Raw genomic sequence first — 16,082 nt, 5'->3', positions numbered from 1 at the left:
TGTGTGTGTGTGTGTGTGTGTGTGTGTGTGTGTGTGTGTGTGTGTGTGTGTGTGTGTGTGTGTGTGTGTGTGTGTCTCACCGTGCATTGTGCCAGGCCAGGGTACTTCATAGTGTGTGTGTGTGTGTGTGTGTGTGTGTGTGTGTGTGTGTGTGTGTGTGTGTGTGTGTGTGTGTGTCACCGTGCATTGTGCCAGGGCAGGGTACTTCATAGTGTGTGTGTGTGTGTGTCTCACCGTGCATTGTGCCATTGCAGGGTACTTCATAGTGTGTGTGTGTGTGTGTGTGTGTGTGTGTGTGTGTGTGTGTGTGTGTGTGTGTGTGTGTGTGTGTGTGTGTGTGTCTCACCGTGCATTGTGCCAGGCCAGGGTACTTCATAGTGTGTGTGTGTGTGTGTGTGTGTGTGTGTGTGTGTGTGTGTGTGTGTGTGTGTGTGTGTGTGTGTGTGTGTGTGTGTGTGTGTGTGTGTGTGTGTGTGTGTGTGTGTGTCTCACCGTGCATTGTGCCAGGGCAGGGTACTTCATAGTGTGTGTGTGTGTGTCTCACCGTGCATTGTGCCAGGGCAGCCGAGGTCTGCTGTATGTCGTTAACTGTTGTCAGGTCGAGGGCCGTGAGAGCTCTGGTGATGTCACTACGCACGATGACCCGGTAACCGCGCTCTGCCCTGGATACTATCGGCGACTCACGGGTCTGCTCATACTGGGAGAGGACAGGGGTAAACAGAGCAATTCATGAAAAACACTATATATATTTTTATATATATATTTTATATATATATTTAATTCTGTGATGAGAAGAGGGGTAGAGAAAGGAGGAGAGAGAGAGGAGTGGGAGGAGAAGAGGAGGAGAAGTAAACGAGAAAAGAGAAAGTAGAAGAGGAGACGAGGGGGAGAGAGAGAAGAGACGAGGGGGAGAGAGAGAAGACGAGGGGGAGAGAGAGAGGAGACGAGGGGGAGAGAGAGAGGAGACGAGGGGGAAAGAGAGAGGAGACGAGGGGGAGAGAGAGGAGACGAGGGGGAGAGAGAGAGAGAGGAGAGAGGGGGAGAGAGAGAGGAGACGAGGGGGATAGAGAGAGGAGAAGATGGGGAGAGAGAGAGGAGAAGATGGGGAGAGAGGAGAAGATGGGGAGAGAGAGAGGAGATGAGGGGGAGAGAAAGAGAAGATGGGGAGAGAGAGAGGAGATGAGGGGGAGAAAGAGAGAAGATGGGGAGAGAGAGAGGAGAATGGGGGAGAGAGAGAGGAGACGAGGGGGAGAGAGAGAAGATGGGGAGAGAGAGAGGAGAAGATGGGGAGAGAGAGAGGAGAAGATGGGGAGAGAGAGAGGAGAAGATGGGGAGAGAGAGAGGAGATGAGGGGGAGAGAGAGAGAAGATGGGGAGAGAGAGAGGAGACGAGGGGGAGAGAGAGAGAAGATGGGGAGAGAGGAGAAGAGGGGAGAGAGAGAGGAGACGAGGGGGATAGAGAGAGAGAGAAGATGGGGAGAGAGGAGAAGATGGGGAGAGAGAGATGAGATGAGGGGGAGAGAGAGAGAAGATGGGGAGAGAGAGGGAGACGAGGGGGAGAGAGAGAAGATGGGGAGAGAGGAGAAGAGGGGGAGAGAGAGAGGAGACGAGGGAGGAGGGAGGAAAGGAGAGGGGTAGTTAACAGGTGGTCGCTATTCATAGACAACACCATGGGAAATCACTCTCTCTCCTGATTGAGGGTTTCTGCCTCACTGGCTGAACACATTAGCTTGACTGATGGGAAAAGGGAGAGAGAGAGAGAGACAGACATGTAGGGGAGAGGACTGTAGGGGGAGAGAGAGAGATAAACAGACATACAGGGGGAGAGAGAGAGATAAACAGACATACAGGGGGAGAGAGAGAGATAAACAGACATATAGGAGGAGAGAGAGATAAACAGACATACAGGAGGAGAGAGAGAGATAAACAGACATACAGGGGGAGAGAGAGAGATAAACAGGGAGATAAACAGACATATAGGGGGAGAGAGAGAGATAAACAGAGAGATAAACAGACATACAGGGGGAGAGAGAGGGATAAACAGGGAGATAAACAGACATATAGGGGGAGAGAGAGAGATAAACAGAGAGATAAACAGACATACAGGGGGAGAGAGAGAGATAAACAGAGAGATAAACAGACATACAGGAGGAGAGAGAGATAAACAGACATATAGGGGGAGAGAGAGAGACAGACATACAGGGGGAGAGAGAGAGATAAACAGACATACAGGGGGAGAGAGAGAGATACAGACATATAGCAGGAGAGAGAGATAAACAGACATATAGGGGGAGAGAGAGATAAACAGACATATAGGAGGAGAGAGAGAGAGATAAACAGACATATAGGGGGAGAGAGAGAGATAAACAGACATACAGGAGGAGAGAGACATACAGGGGGAGAGAGAGATAAACAGACATACAGGGGGAGAGAGATAAACAGACATATAACAGACATATAGGAGGAGAGAGAGAGATAAACAGACATATAGGGAGAGAGAGATAAACAGACATATAGGGGGAGAGAGAGATAAACAGACATATAGGGAGAGAGAGATAAACAGACATATAGGGGAAGAGAGATAAACAGACATATAGGAGGAGAGAGAGAGAGAAACAGAGAGATAAACAGACATACAGGGGGAGAGAGAGAGAGATAAACAGACATACAGGGGGAGAGAGAGAGAGATAAACAGACATACAGGGGGAGAGAGAGAGATAAACAGACATATAGGGGAGAGAGAGATAAACAGACATATAGGGGGAGAGAGAGAGATAAACAGACATACAGGGGGAGAGAAACAGACATATAGGGGGAGAGAGAGATAAACAGACATATAGGGAGAGAGAGAGATAAACAGACATACAGGGGGAGAGAGAGATAAACAGAGAGAGATAAACAGAGAGATAAACAGACATACAGGGGGAGAGAGAGAGAGATAAACAGACATACAGGGGGAGAGAGAGATAAACAGAGAGATAAACAGACATACAGGGGGAGAGAGAGAGATAAACAGACATACAGGGGGAGAGAGAGATAAACAGACATACAGGGGGAGAGAGATAAACAGACATATAGGGGGAGAGAGAGATAAACAGACATATAGGGGGAGAGAGAGAGATAAACAGAGAGATAAACAGACATACAGGGGGAGAGAGAGATAAACAGACATACAGGGGGAGAGAGAGAGACAGACATACAGGGGGAGAGAGAGAACAGACATACAGGGGGAGAGAGAGAGATAAACAGACATACAGGGGAGAGAGAGATAAACAGACATACAGGGGGAGAGAGAGAGATAAACAGACATACAGGGGGAGAGAGAGAGATAAACAGACATACAGGGGGAGAGAGAGATAAACAGACATACAGGGGGAGAGACAGAGATAAACAGACATACAGGGGGAGAGAGAGAAACAGACATATAGGAGGAGAGAGAGATAAACAGAGAGATAAACAGACATACAGGGGAGAGAGAGAGATAAACAGACATAGGGAGAGAGAGAGAGAGAGAGAGAGAGAGAGAGAGAGAGAGAGAGAGAGAGAGAGAGAGAGAGAGAGAGAGAGAGAGAGAGAGAGAGAAGAGAAAGAGAAAGAAAAAGAGATAGATAGATAGATAGATAGATAGATAGATAGATAGATAGATAGATAGATAGATAGATAGATAGATAGATAGATAGATAGATAGATAGATAGTATCCTACCTCATTGAGAACAGTGATCAGGGCCAGGGACAGCTCTCTGACCCTCTGTGAGTCTCCCTGTTTCAGTAGCTGTCTGAGTGTGGTGGAGGTCAGCTCACTGAGCCAGTGGGGCAGGCTGCTGTAGCCTGGAGGACTGTCTGGAAGAACCACGTCCACAGACCTAGGGACACACACAATAACAAAACACACACACAGACACACACACAGACACACACACATGATAAGATCCCACACACACAGACACACACACAGACACACACAGACATGATAAGAACCCACACACACAGACACACACACAGACACACACAGACACACACACAGACACACACACATGATAAGAACCCACACACACAGACACACACACAGACACACACACAGACACACACACATGATAAGAACCCACACACACAGACACACACACACATGATAAGAACCCACACACACAGACACACACACAGACACACACACAACACACACACATGATAAGAACCCACACACATGCATAAATGCATCTTCACAGTGTGTGCCCAATGCGTCATAATGGCCCTTACTTGTTGAGAGCGGTGATTGCTGCCCCCTGGTGGTCTTCTACAGTAATGGATGCTGACACCCTGTATCGACCTGATCTGAACCCAGGGGGCAGGAAGGCAGAGTGCTCTGCACTGGTCCCTTTATACACACAGAACTCCTCACAGTGCGTGTCACTGCAGCGAGTCACCAACAGGCTATACAGGAGAGGGGTCTCTGACACGCCCAGGTCACTGTAACCTAGAGGAGGGAGAGGCCTGAGTTACTGAGTCACAGTGTCTGACACACTCAAGACTTCGGGAGGAGAGACGAGAGAGGAGGGAGGATAGAAAGATGTCGAGTAGAGTATAGTAGAGTAGAACAGAATAGAGTACATTAGAAAAAAGTATAGTAGAGTAGAACAGAATAGAGTAGAGTAGAATATAACAGAATAGAGTAGAGTAGAGTAGAGTAGAATATAACAGAATAGAGTAGAGGAGAATAGAGTAGAATAGAGTAGAATATAACAGAATAGAGTAGAGGAGAATAGAGTAGAGTAGAAAGAGTAGAGTAGAGTATACTAGAATAGAATAGAGTAGAATATAACAGAATAGAGTACAGTAGAATAGAGTAGAGTAGAATATAACAGAATAGAGTAGAGTAGAATAGAGTAGAATAGAGTAGAGTAGAAAAGAGTAGAGCAGAGTAGAGTAGAGTAGAATAGAGTATCGTAGAATAGAGTAGAGTATAGGATAATAGAGTAGAGTATAGGATAATAGAGTAGAGTATAGGAGAATAGAGTAGAGTATAGGAGAATAGAGTATAGTAGAATAGAGTAGAGTATAGGAGAATAGAGTAGAGTATAGGATAATAGAGTAGAGTATAGGATAATAGAGTAGAGTATAGGATAATAGAGTAGAGTATAGGATAATAGAGTAGAGTATAGGATAATAGAGTAGAGTATAGGAGAATAGAGTAGAGTATAGGAGAATAGAGTAGAGTATAGTAGAATAGAGTAGAGTATAGGAGAATAGAGTAGAGTATAGTAGAATAGAGGAGAGTATAGTAGAATAGAGTAGAGGAAAATAGAGTTAAGGAGAATAGAGTAGAGTATAGGATAATAGAGTAGAGTATAGGATAATAGAGTAGAGTATAGGAGAATAGAGTAGAGTAGAATAGAGTAGAGTATAGGAGAATAGAGTAGAGTATAGGATAATAGAGTAGAGTATAGGAGAATAGAGTAGAGTAGAATAGAGTAGAGTATAGGAGAATAGAGGAGAGTATAGTAGAATAGAGTAGAGTAGAATAGAGTAGAGGAAAATAGAGTTAAGGAGAATAGAGTAGAGTATAGGATAATAGAGTAGAGTATAGGATAATAGAGTAGAGTAGAATAGAGTAGAGTATAGGAGAATAGAGTAGAGTATAGGATAATAGAGTAGAGTATAGGAGAATAGAGTAGAGTAGAATAGAGTAGAGTATAGGAGAATAGAGGAGAGTATAGTAGAATAGAGTAGAGTAGAATAGAGTAGAGTATAGGATAATAGAGTAGAGTATAGGAGAATAGAGGAGAGTATAGTAGAATAGAGTAGAGCATAGTAGAATAGAGTAGAGGAAAATAGAGTTAAGGAGAATAGAGTAGAGTATATTATAATATAGTAGAGTATTGTAGAATAGAGTAGAGTATAGGAGAATAGAGTAGAGTCTAGTAAACTAGAGTAGAGTTTAGTGGAATAGAGTATAGTATAATAGAGTAGAGTACAGAGCATAGTAGAATAGAGTAGATTATAGTAGAATATAGTAGAGTATAGCAGAATAGAGTAGAGTATAGTAGAATAGAGTATAGGATAATAGAGTAGAGTATGGAGTATAGAGTAGAGTAGAAGAATAAAGTAGAGTACAGAGCATGGGAGAATAGAGTATAGTAGAACATAGTAGATTATAGTAGAATATAGTAGAGTATAATATAGCAGAGTATAGTAGAGTAGAATGTAGTAGAGTAGATTATAGTAGAGTAGAATAGAGTAGAATATAGTAGAGTAGAATAGAGTAGAATATAGTATAGTAGAATAGAGAAGAGTACAGAGTATAGGAGAATAGAGTACAGTAGATTATAGTAGAGTATAGTAGAGTAGAATGTAGTAGAGTAGAATAGAGTAGAATATAGTAGAGTAGAATATAGTAGAGTAGAATAGAGTAGAATTTGTTAGAGTAGAATAGAGTAGAATTTGGTAGAGTAGAATATAGTAGAGTAGAATAGAGTAGAATATAGTAGAGTAGAATAGAGTAGAGTAGAATAGAGTAGAATAGAGTAGAATAGAGTAGAATATATTAGAGTAGAATAGAGTAGAATAGATTGTGTCTACCTGAACAGTTGAAGTACACCCTGTCCACCAGTGTTCTGATTGGTCCCCCCTCTCCTCCTCCCCCCACTCGGAGGTCACAGTCACCGCCCGCCGGGGGCATGTTGGGCTGTAGCGTGATGGACGCCACGCCCTCGCGGTCCATGTTGCCGTCGGTTACGTGGAGGGTGAAGACGTAGGAGTCTCCGTCTTGCAGGATGCCCTGGCGGAGAACCAGGTTCATACTGTCACGTCCAGTTGTTGTGCTGCTGGAGTCCAGGACCAGGGTCTCGTTACGAAGGGTGACTGCCGTCCAACGCTATGGGGGAGGAGAGAGAGAATTAATGTCTGCTGCAGTCCAGGACCAGGGTCTCGTTACGAAGGGTGACTGCCGTCCAACGCTATGCGGGAGGAGAGAGAGAATTAATGTCTGCTGCAGTCCAGGACCAGGGTCTCGTTACGAAGACGCTAGGAGAGGAGGGGAGGGAGAGGGAGAGGGAGAGGAGAGGGAGAGGGAGAGGGAGAGGGAGAGGGAAAGGGAGAGGTAGAGGGAGAAGGAGAGGGAGAGGGAAAGGGAGAAGGAGAGGGAGGGAGAGGGAGAGGGAGAGGGAGAGGGAGAGGGAGGGAGAGGGAGAGGGAGAGGGAGAGGCAGAGGGAGAGGGAGGGGAGAGGGAGGCAGAGGGAGAGGCAGAGGGAGAGGGAGGGAGAGGGAGATAGAAAGAGAGAAGTGAAAGGTATTTTACTGTTGATAGTTCCAGTCTAAACTGTTGTCAGAGAGGAGAGGTCAGAGGTCATACTGAACATGTTGTTTTACAGTAATTATATTACAACTCCAATCTAACACTGACCTCATCTTACTGAGACAAGGGAACACTGACCTCATCTTACTGAGACAGGGGAACACTGACCTCATCTCACTGAGACAGGGGAACACTGACCTCATCTCACTGAGACAGGGGAACACTGACCTCATCTTACTGAGACAGGGGAACACTGACCTCATCTCACTGAGACAGGGGAACACTGACCTCATCTCACTGAGACAGGGGAACACTGACCTCATCTCACTGAGACAGGGGAACACTGACCTCATCTCACTGAGACAGGGGAACACTGACCTCATCTCACTGAGACAGGGGAACACTGACCTCATCTTACTGAGACAGGGGAACACTGACTTCATCTCACTGAGACAGGGGAACACTGACCTCATCTCACTGAGACAGGGGAACACTGACCTCATCTCACTGAGACAGGGGAACACTGACCTCATCTCACTGAGACAGGGGAACACTGACCTCATCTCACTGAGACAGGGGAACACTGACCTCATCTCACTGAGACAGGGGAACACTGACCTCATCTCACTGAGACAGGGGAACACTGACCTCATCTCACTGAGACAGGGGAACACTGACCTCATCTTACTGAGACAGGGGAACACTGACCTCATCTTACTGAGACAGGGGAACACTGATAGACTCAGAGTGGTTAAGTAATACAAGGGCATAGGGTCAGAGGTGAGACACACACACACACTTTCAAGTCTTACCCCGCGGTGGAAGGGGTGACAGTTGGTGCAGGTTCCAGCCAGGTAGACATAGGAGTTCTGACTGACCTCGAAGATGGACCGGGCCTTACAAGAGACACACTCCAGGTAGACCATGGGGATACGACCACTCTGGACCAGCACCTGGGAGAGACACACTGTTACACCATGGGGATACGACCACTCTGGACCAGCACCTGGGAGAGACACACTGTTACACCATGGGGATACGACCACTCTGGACCAGCACCTGGGAGAGACACACTGTTAAACCATGGGGATACGACCACTCTGGACCAGCACCTGGGAGAGACACACTATTACACCATGAGGGAGGGAGGAGAGAGAGAGGGAGAGAGACCTGGGAGAGAGAAACCATGGGGATACGAGACTCTGAGACCTGGGAGAGAGAGAGAGAGAGAGAGAGAGAGAGAGAGAGAGAGAGAGAGAGAGAGAGAGAGAGAGAGAGAGAGAGAGAGAGAGAGAGAGAGAGAGAGAGAGAGAGAGAGAGAGAGAGAGAGAGAGAGAGAGAGAGAGAGAGAGAGAGAGAGAGAGAGAGTTGGGTAGAGCATGGCGCTTGAGAGGGCAGAGGTTGAGAGAGAGGGAGAGAGGGAGGGGGTTGAAAGAAAGAGAGGGAGAGGGGGAGAGAGAGGGAGGGGGTTGAGAGAAAGAGAGGGAGAGGGGGAGAGAGAGGGAGGGGGTTGAGAGAAAGAGAGGGAGAGGGGGAGAGAGAGGGAGGGGGTTGAGAGAAAGAGAGGGGGAGGGGGAGAGAGAGCGAGGGGGAGGGGGGAGGGGGAGAGACTAGCATATGCCAGTAGGTTGGTTTACAGACTAGCAAATGCCAGTTAACTCTCCCAAAACATATACCAGAGCAAGTCCCCATTCCCTGTAACCTTTTCATTAAAATAACGATGATAATCATGATTTACTCCTCTGAGACGAAGGGTGTGTTTCATTCTACCGAGACATACACTCCCTTCCTCTCCAGGGCTCCACTCTGTCCTGCCTTACTCTCCATTTGAACATCCAAGTTAGCCTGAAATCCACAGACCTGTTTCGTGCTAACATTCCACTCCTTGTAGTCCGTGTCGTGTGCCAATGTTTGGCAGAGCAAGCTAGGCGAGCCATGGAACGTTAGCATAAAACAGACTGATACTCGGGCTAGAATCAGGTTGATTTGATCTAGACAATCTCTACTTACTACAATCGCGCCATAGGTCAGTGCTATCTGGGATTGTTAGGACGTCCCTAACCTAAACCTAACCTTATCCCTTCTCTCTCTCTCAACCCCTTTCTCCTTTACCCCCCTCCCCCACCCCTACCCTCTTTCCCTTACCCTAACCAGCCCTCTCTCTCTCTCTCTCAACCCCCCTCCGTTAACCCCCCACCCTCTTTCCATTACCCTAACCAGCCCTCTCTCTCTCTCAACCCCCTCCTCCTTTACCCCCCCTCCCCCCACCCTCTTTCCCTTACCCTAACCAGCCCTCTCTCTCCCTCAACCCCCTCCTCCTTTACCCCCCCCCACCCTCTTTCCCTTACCCTAACCAGCCCTCTCTCTCTCTCTCAACCCCTCCTCCTTTACTCCCTCCCTCCCCCCACCCCACCCTCTTTCCCTTACCCTAACCAGCCCTCTCTCTCTCTCTCAAACCCCTCCTCCTTTACCCCCCCTACCCCCACCCTGTTCCCTTACCCTAACCAGCCCTCTCTCTCTCTCAACCCCCTCCTCCTTTACCCCCCACCCTCTTTCCCTTACCCTAACCAGCCCTCTCTCTCTCTCTCTCTCAACCCCCTCCTCCTTTACCCCCCTACCCCCACCCTCTTTCACTTACCATAACCAGCCCTCTCTCTCTCTCTCTACCCCCTCCTCCTTTACCCTTTACTCCTTTACAGTTGTACAACTGACTAGGTTTCCCCCTTCCCTTCCCCCTCTAACCGAACCTCAAGCCATAACCATTTACAGGTCCAACTCAGTGGGTTAGGGACCATTACACACAGCCTGGTCAGCTGTCAGGTAGCAGTTAGTAGCAGTGGAACTACAATCACATGTGTTAATGGTGTTCTTTCAGACTGAACAGGCCTGAGAAACAGCCTGTAAGGAGCTCCGTAGCACAACGCCTGGCTAATGGTGATGAGTAAAATATGCTAATGTAGTCGCTATGGGAGTCGGGAACACAAGAAACAACAACCTTTTCATCAAGTCTGTGTTGGCTGAACATCTGTCTGCTGCATAAACAATACCAGTCATCAAACACTAACAAATTTAAATATTTACATATTCTAATGAAACAAATGGACAAAGAACAATGATGCAGACAACAGAGTTCTGAATAGAATAGTAAACATTTCATCTGTCTGTGTGTGTGAACTCACGGTCTGTATGTCTGTGTGTGTGTACTCACGGTCTGTCTGTCTGTGTGTGTACTCACGTTCTGTCTGTCTGTGTGTGTGTACTCAAGGTCTGTGTGTGTGTGTGTGTGTGTGTGTGTGTGTGTGTGTGTGTGTGTGTGTGTGTGTGTGTGTGTGTGTGTGTGTGTGTGTGTGTGTGTGTGTGTGTGTGTGTGTGTGTGTGTGTGTGTGTGTGTGTGTGTACTCACGGTCTGTCTGTCTGTGTGTGTATACTCACGGTCTGTCTGTCTGTCTGTGTGTGTGTGTGTGTGTGTGTGTGTGTGTGTGTGTGTGTGTGTGTGTGTGTGTGTGTGTGTGTGTGTGTGTGTGTGTGTGTGTGTGTGTGTGTGTGTGTGTGTACTCACAGTCTGTCTGTCTGTGTGTGTGTACTCAAGGTCTGTCTGTGTGTGTGTGTGTGTACTCACGGTCTGTCTGTCTGTGTGTGTATACTCACGGTCTGTCTGTCTGTCTGTGTGTGTGTGTGTGTGTGTGTGTGTGTGTGTGTGTGTGTGTGTGTGTGTGTGTGTGTGTGTGTGTGTGTGTGTGTGTGTGTGTGTGTGTGTGTGTGTGTGTGTGTGTACTCACGTTCTGTCTGTCTGTGTGTGTGTACTCACGGTCTGTCTGTCTGTGTGTGTGTGTGTACTCACGGTCTGTCTGTCTGTGTGTGTGTACTCACGGTCTGTCTGTCTGTGTGTGTGTGTGTACTCACGGTCTGTCTGTCTGTGTGTGTGTGTGTACTCACGGTCTGTCTGTCTGTGTGTGTGTACTCACGGTCTGTCTGTCTGTGTGTGTGTACTCACGGTCTGTCTGTCTGTGTGTGTGTGTGTACTCACGGTCTGTCTGTCTGTGTGTGTGTACTCACTGCCTGTCTGTGTGTGTGTGTGTGTACTCACGGTCTGTCTGTCTGTGTGTGTGTGTACTCACGGTCTGACTGTCTGTGTGTGTGTGTACTCACGGTCTGTCTGTCTGTGTGTGTGTGTGTACTCACGGTCTGTCTGTCTGTGTGTGTGTACTCAAGGTCTGTCTGTCTGTGTGTGTGTACTCACGGTCTGTCTCTCTGTGTGTGTGTACTCATGGTCTGTCTGTCTGTGTGTGTGTACTCACGGTCTGTCTGTCTGTGTGTGTGTGTGTACTCACGGCCTGTCTGTCTGTGTGTGTGTGTACTCACGGTCTGACTGTGTGTGTGTACTCACGGTCTGTCTGTCTGTGTGTGTGTACTCACGGTCTGTCTGTGTGTGTGTGTGTACTCACGGTCTGTCTGTGTGTGTGTACTCACGGTCTGTCTGTCTGTGTGTGTGTGTGTACTCACGGTCTGTCTGTGTGTGTGTGTACTCACGGTCTGTCTGTCTGTCTGTGTGTGTGTACTCACGGTCTGTCTGTCTGTGTGTGTGTACTCATGGTCTGTCTGTCTGTGTGTGTGTATTCACGGCCTGTCTGTGTGTGTGTGTACTCACAGTCTGTCTGTGTGTGTGTACTCACGGTCTGTGTGTGTGTGTGTACTCACGGTCTGTCTGCCTGTATGTGTGTGTGTACTCACGGTCTGTCTGTGTGTACTCAAGGTCTGTCTGTGTGTGTTTGTGTGTGTACTCACGGTCTGTCTGTCTGTGTGTGTGTACTCACAGTCTGTCTGTGTGTGTGTGTACTCACGGTCTGTCTGTGTGTGTGTACTCACAGTCTGTCTGTCTGTGTGTGTGTACTCACGGTCTGTCTGTGTGTCTGTGTGTCTGTGTGTCTGTCTGTCTGTCTGTCTGTCTGTCTGTCTGTCTGTCTGTCTGTCTGTCTGTCTGTCTGTCTGTCTGTGTGTACTCAAGGTCTGTCTGTCTGTCTGTGTGTGTGTACTCACAGTCTGTCTGTCTGTGTGTGTGTACTCAGGGTCTGACTGTGTGTGTGTGTGTGTACTCACGGTCTGTCTGTGTGTCTGTGTGTGTACTCAAGGTCTGTCTGTGTGTGTGTGTAATCAGGGTCGGTCTGTGTTTGTGTGTACACAGGGTCTGTCTGTCTGTCTGTCTGTCTGTCTGTCTGTCTGTCTGTCTGTCTGTCTGTCTGTCTGTCTGTCTGTCTGTCTGTCTGTCTGTCTGTCTGTCTGTCTGTCTGTCTGTCTGTCTGTCTGTCTGTCTGTACTCACGGTCTGTCTTTGTGTGTGTACTCACGGTCTGTGTGTCTGTGCATGTGTGTGTGTGTGTGTACTCAGGGCCTGTGTGTGTGTGTGTGTGTGTGTGTGTGTGTGTGTGTGTGTGTGTGTGTGTGTGTGTGTGTGTGTGTGTGTGTGTGTGTGTGTGTGTGTGTGTGTGTGTGTGTGTGTGTGTGTGTGTGTGTGTGTGTGTGTGTACTGACGGTCCGTGTGTGTGTGTGCGTACTCACGGTCCGTGTGTGTGTGTGTACTCACAGTCTGTCTGTGTGTGCGTGTGTACTCACAGTCTGCGTATGTGTGTGTACTCAGGGTCTGTGTGTGTGTACTCACGGTCTGTGTGTGTGTGTGTGTACTCACGGTCTGTGTAGTAGACTCTGGGGCCATTCCCTCCTTGCGGACCGTCAGTCTGAAGGTGTACTCTACATCTGCCTGGAGCTCAGAGCCAGGGATACCCAAGACAGGACCACTGGACCCCAGACCAAAGTTCAGATTGGTACAGTACGATGGCCCCTGGGAGGAGGGAGGGAGAGAGACAACTATGTTTATCTGATTTATAAGTGATTGTGTGTGTCTGCCGTTCATCCAACATTATTGGTTCCAGGTTTCCAAGGTGAGGGAATGTTGGTTCAAGGACATGACTCTATCTCCTCTTCAGTCTCTGTTAGTGGTGCAGTTTGGACCACTTATTATCTCCATCTCTCTCTTCCCTCTCCCTCTCTCCTCCCTCCCCCTCTCCCTCTTCCACTCTCTCTCACCCCATCCCTTCCTCTCTTTCCATCCCCTCCCCTCCCTCTCTCTCCCTCCCCTCCCTCTCCATCTCTTCCTCTCTCTCCCCTCCCTCTCCATCTCTTCCTCTCTCTCCCTCCCCTCCCTCTCCATCTTGTCCTCCCTCTACCTCCCCTCCCTCTCCATCTCTTCCTCTCCCTCTCCTCCCTCTCCATCTCATCCACTCTCTCCCTCCCCTCCCTCTCCATCTCATCCTCTCTATCCCTCCCTTCCCTCTCCATCTCTTCCTCTCTCTCCCTCCCCTCCCTCTCCATCTCTTCCTCCCTCTCCCTCCCCTCCCTCCATCACTCTCCCTCCCCTCCCTCCTCATCTCGTCCTCTCTCTCCCTCCCCATCTCTTCCTCTCTCTCCCCTCCCTCTCACTCTCCCTCCCTCTCCATCTCTTCCTCTCTCTCCCCTCCCTCTCACTCTCCCTCCCTCTCCATCTCTTCCTCTCTCTACCCTCCCTCTCCCTCCCTCTCCATCTCTTCCTCTCTCTCCTCTCCCTCTCCATCTCTTCCTCTCTCTCCCTCCCTCCCTCTCTTCCTCTCTCTCCCTCCCCTCCCTCCCTCTCCCTCCCCTCCTCTCTCCCCCTCCCCTCCCTCTCTCTCCCTCCCTCCCTCTCCATCTCCTCCTCTCTCTCCCTCTCCATCTCTTCCTCTCTCTCCCTCCCTCCCCCTCCCTCTCCATCTCTTCCCTCTCTCCCTCCCCTCCCTCTCCCATCTCTTCCTCTCTCTCCCTCCCTCCCTCTCTTCCTCCCTCTCCCTCCCCTCCCTCTCCATCTATTCCTCTCTCCTTCCCCTCCCTCTCTCTCTCCCTCCCCTCCCTCTCCATCTCTTCCTCTCTCCCCCCTCCCTCTCCATCTCTTCCTCTCTCCCCTCCCCTCCCTCTCCCTCCCTCCCTCTCCATCTCTTCCTCTCTTCCCTCTCCCTCCTCTCTTTCTCCCTCTCCCTCCCCTCTCTCTCCTCCCCTCCCTCTCTTCCTCCCTCTCCCTCCCCTCCCTCTCCATCTCTTCCTCTCTCTCCCTCCCCTCACTCTCTTTCTCCCTCTCCCTCCCCTCTCTCTCCCTCCCCTCCCTCTCTTCCTCCCTCTCCCTCCCTCTCTCTCCCTCCCCTCCATCTCTTCCTCCCTCTCCCTCCCCTCCTCTCCCTCCCCTCCCTCTCTTCCTCTCTCTCCCTCCCCTCCTCTCTTTCTCCCTCCTCTCCTCTCCTCCCTCCCCTCTCCTCTCTTCCTCCCTCTCCCTCCCCTCTCTCTCCCTCCCCTCCCTCTCCATCTCTTCCTCTCTCTCCCTCCCCTCCCTCCATCTCTTCCTCTCTCTCTCTCCCTCCCTCTCTTCCTCCCTCTCCCTCCCCTCCCTCTCCATCTCTTCCTCTCTCTCCCTCCCCTCACTCTCTTTCTCCCTCTCCCCTCCCTCTCTCCCTCCCCTCCCTCTCTTCCTCCTCTCCCTCCCCTCCCTCTCCATCTCTTCCTCTCTCTCCCTCCCTCCCTCTCCATCTCTTCCTCTCTCCATCCTCCCTCTCTTCCTCCCTCTCCCTCCCCTCCCTCTCCATCTATTCCTCTCTCCTTCCCTCCCCATCTCTCTCCCTCCCCTCCCTCTCCATCTCTTCCTCCTCTCTCCCTCCCCTCCCTCTCCATCTCTTCCTCTCTCCCCCTCCCTCCCTCTCCCTCCCTCCCTCTCCCTCCCCTCCCTCTCCATCTCTTCCTCTCTCTCCCTCCCCTCCTCTCTTTCTCCCTCTCCCTCCCCTCTCTCTCCCTCCCCTCCCTCTCTTCCTCCCTCTCCCTCCCCTCCTCCCTCTCCATCTCTTCCTCTCTCTCCCTCCCCTCATCTCTTTCTCCCTCTCCCTCCCCTCTCTCCCCTCCCTCCCTCTCTTCCTCCCTCTCCCTCCCCTCTCTCTCCCTCCCCTCCCTCCTCCCTCCCTCCTCTCCCTCCCTCCCTCTCCTCTCCCCTCCCCTCACTCTCTCTCCCTCTCCCTCCCATCTCTTCCTCCCCTCCATCTCTTCCTCCCTCTCCCTCCCTCCTCTCCCTCCCCTCCCTCTCTTCCTCTCTCTCTCCCTCCCCTCCCTCTCCATCTCTTCCTCTCTCTCCTCCCCTCCCTCTCTTCTCCCTCTCATCCCCTCTCTCTCCCTCCCCTCCCTCTCTTCCTCCCCTCTCATCCCCCTCTCTCTCCCTCCCCTCCCTCTCCATCTCTTCCTCTCTCTCCCACCCTCCCTCCCCTCTCCATCTCCCCTCCCTCTCTTCCCTCTCTCTCCCTCCCACTCTATCTATTCCTTTCTCTCCCATCTCATCCTCCCTCTCCTTCCCTCCCATCTCCATCTCATTCCTCTCTCTCCCTCCCCTCCCGCTCCATCTCATCCTCTCTCCCACCCCCTCCCTCTCCATCTCATCCTCTCTCTCCCCTCCCTCCCTCCTCTCCCTCTCCATCTCATCCTCTCTCCCCTCCCATCCCTCTCCATCTCATCCTCTCCTCCCCCTCCCTCTCCATCCCTCTCTCTCCCTCCCCTCCCTCTCCATCTCATCCCTCTCTCTCCCTCCCTCCCTCTCCATCTCATCCTCTCTCTCCCACCCATCCCTCTCCATCTCATCCTCTCTCTCCCATCCCTCTCCATCTCATCCCCTCTCTCCCTCCCTCTCCATCTCATCCTCTCTCTCTCCCATCCCTCTCCATCTCATCCTCTCTCTCCCTCCCATCCCTCTCCATCTCAT

General features: G+C 50.1%; 1 protein-coding gene across 1 annotated transcript in view; it reads right to left on the bottom strand.

The window, feature by feature from the left end:
• The window catches only part of LOC124028423 (polycystin-1-like), a gene marked incomplete at its 3' end in the record, with an annotated part of 34,960 nt that extends 21,831 nt beyond the window's left edge, over nt 1–13,129 (bottom strand). The window contains exons 1-6 of the mRNA XM_046340475.1: nt 12,972–13,129; nt 8,102–8,242; nt 6,574–6,868; nt 4,255–4,471; nt 3,704–3,863; nt 545–697 (exon numbers count right to left, since the gene is read on the bottom strand). Of these exons, the coding sequence (XP_046196431.1) occupies nt 545–697; nt 3,704–3,863; nt 4,255–4,471; nt 6,574–6,868; nt 8,102–8,242; nt 12,972–12,998 (993 nt within the window). The remainder of the gene's footprint in view (nt 1–544; nt 698–3,703; nt 3,864–4,254; nt 4,472–6,573; nt 6,869–8,101; nt 8,243–12,971) is intronic.
• Between the last annotated feature and the right edge of the window lie 2,953 nt (nt 13,130–16,082).

The sequence above is a fragment of the Oncorhynchus gorbuscha genome, unplaced genomic scaffold (assembly GCF_021184085.1).
Source record: "Oncorhynchus gorbuscha isolate QuinsamMale2020 ecotype Even-year unplaced genomic scaffold, OgorEven_v1.0 Un_scaffold_4125, whole genome shotgun sequence".
Taxonomy (NCBI): domain Eukaryota; kingdom Metazoa; phylum Chordata; class Actinopteri; order Salmoniformes; family Salmonidae; genus Oncorhynchus; species Oncorhynchus gorbuscha.
Note: the sequence above shows the minus strand (reverse complement) of the source record. Positions and strands in the feature narration are given on the sequence as shown.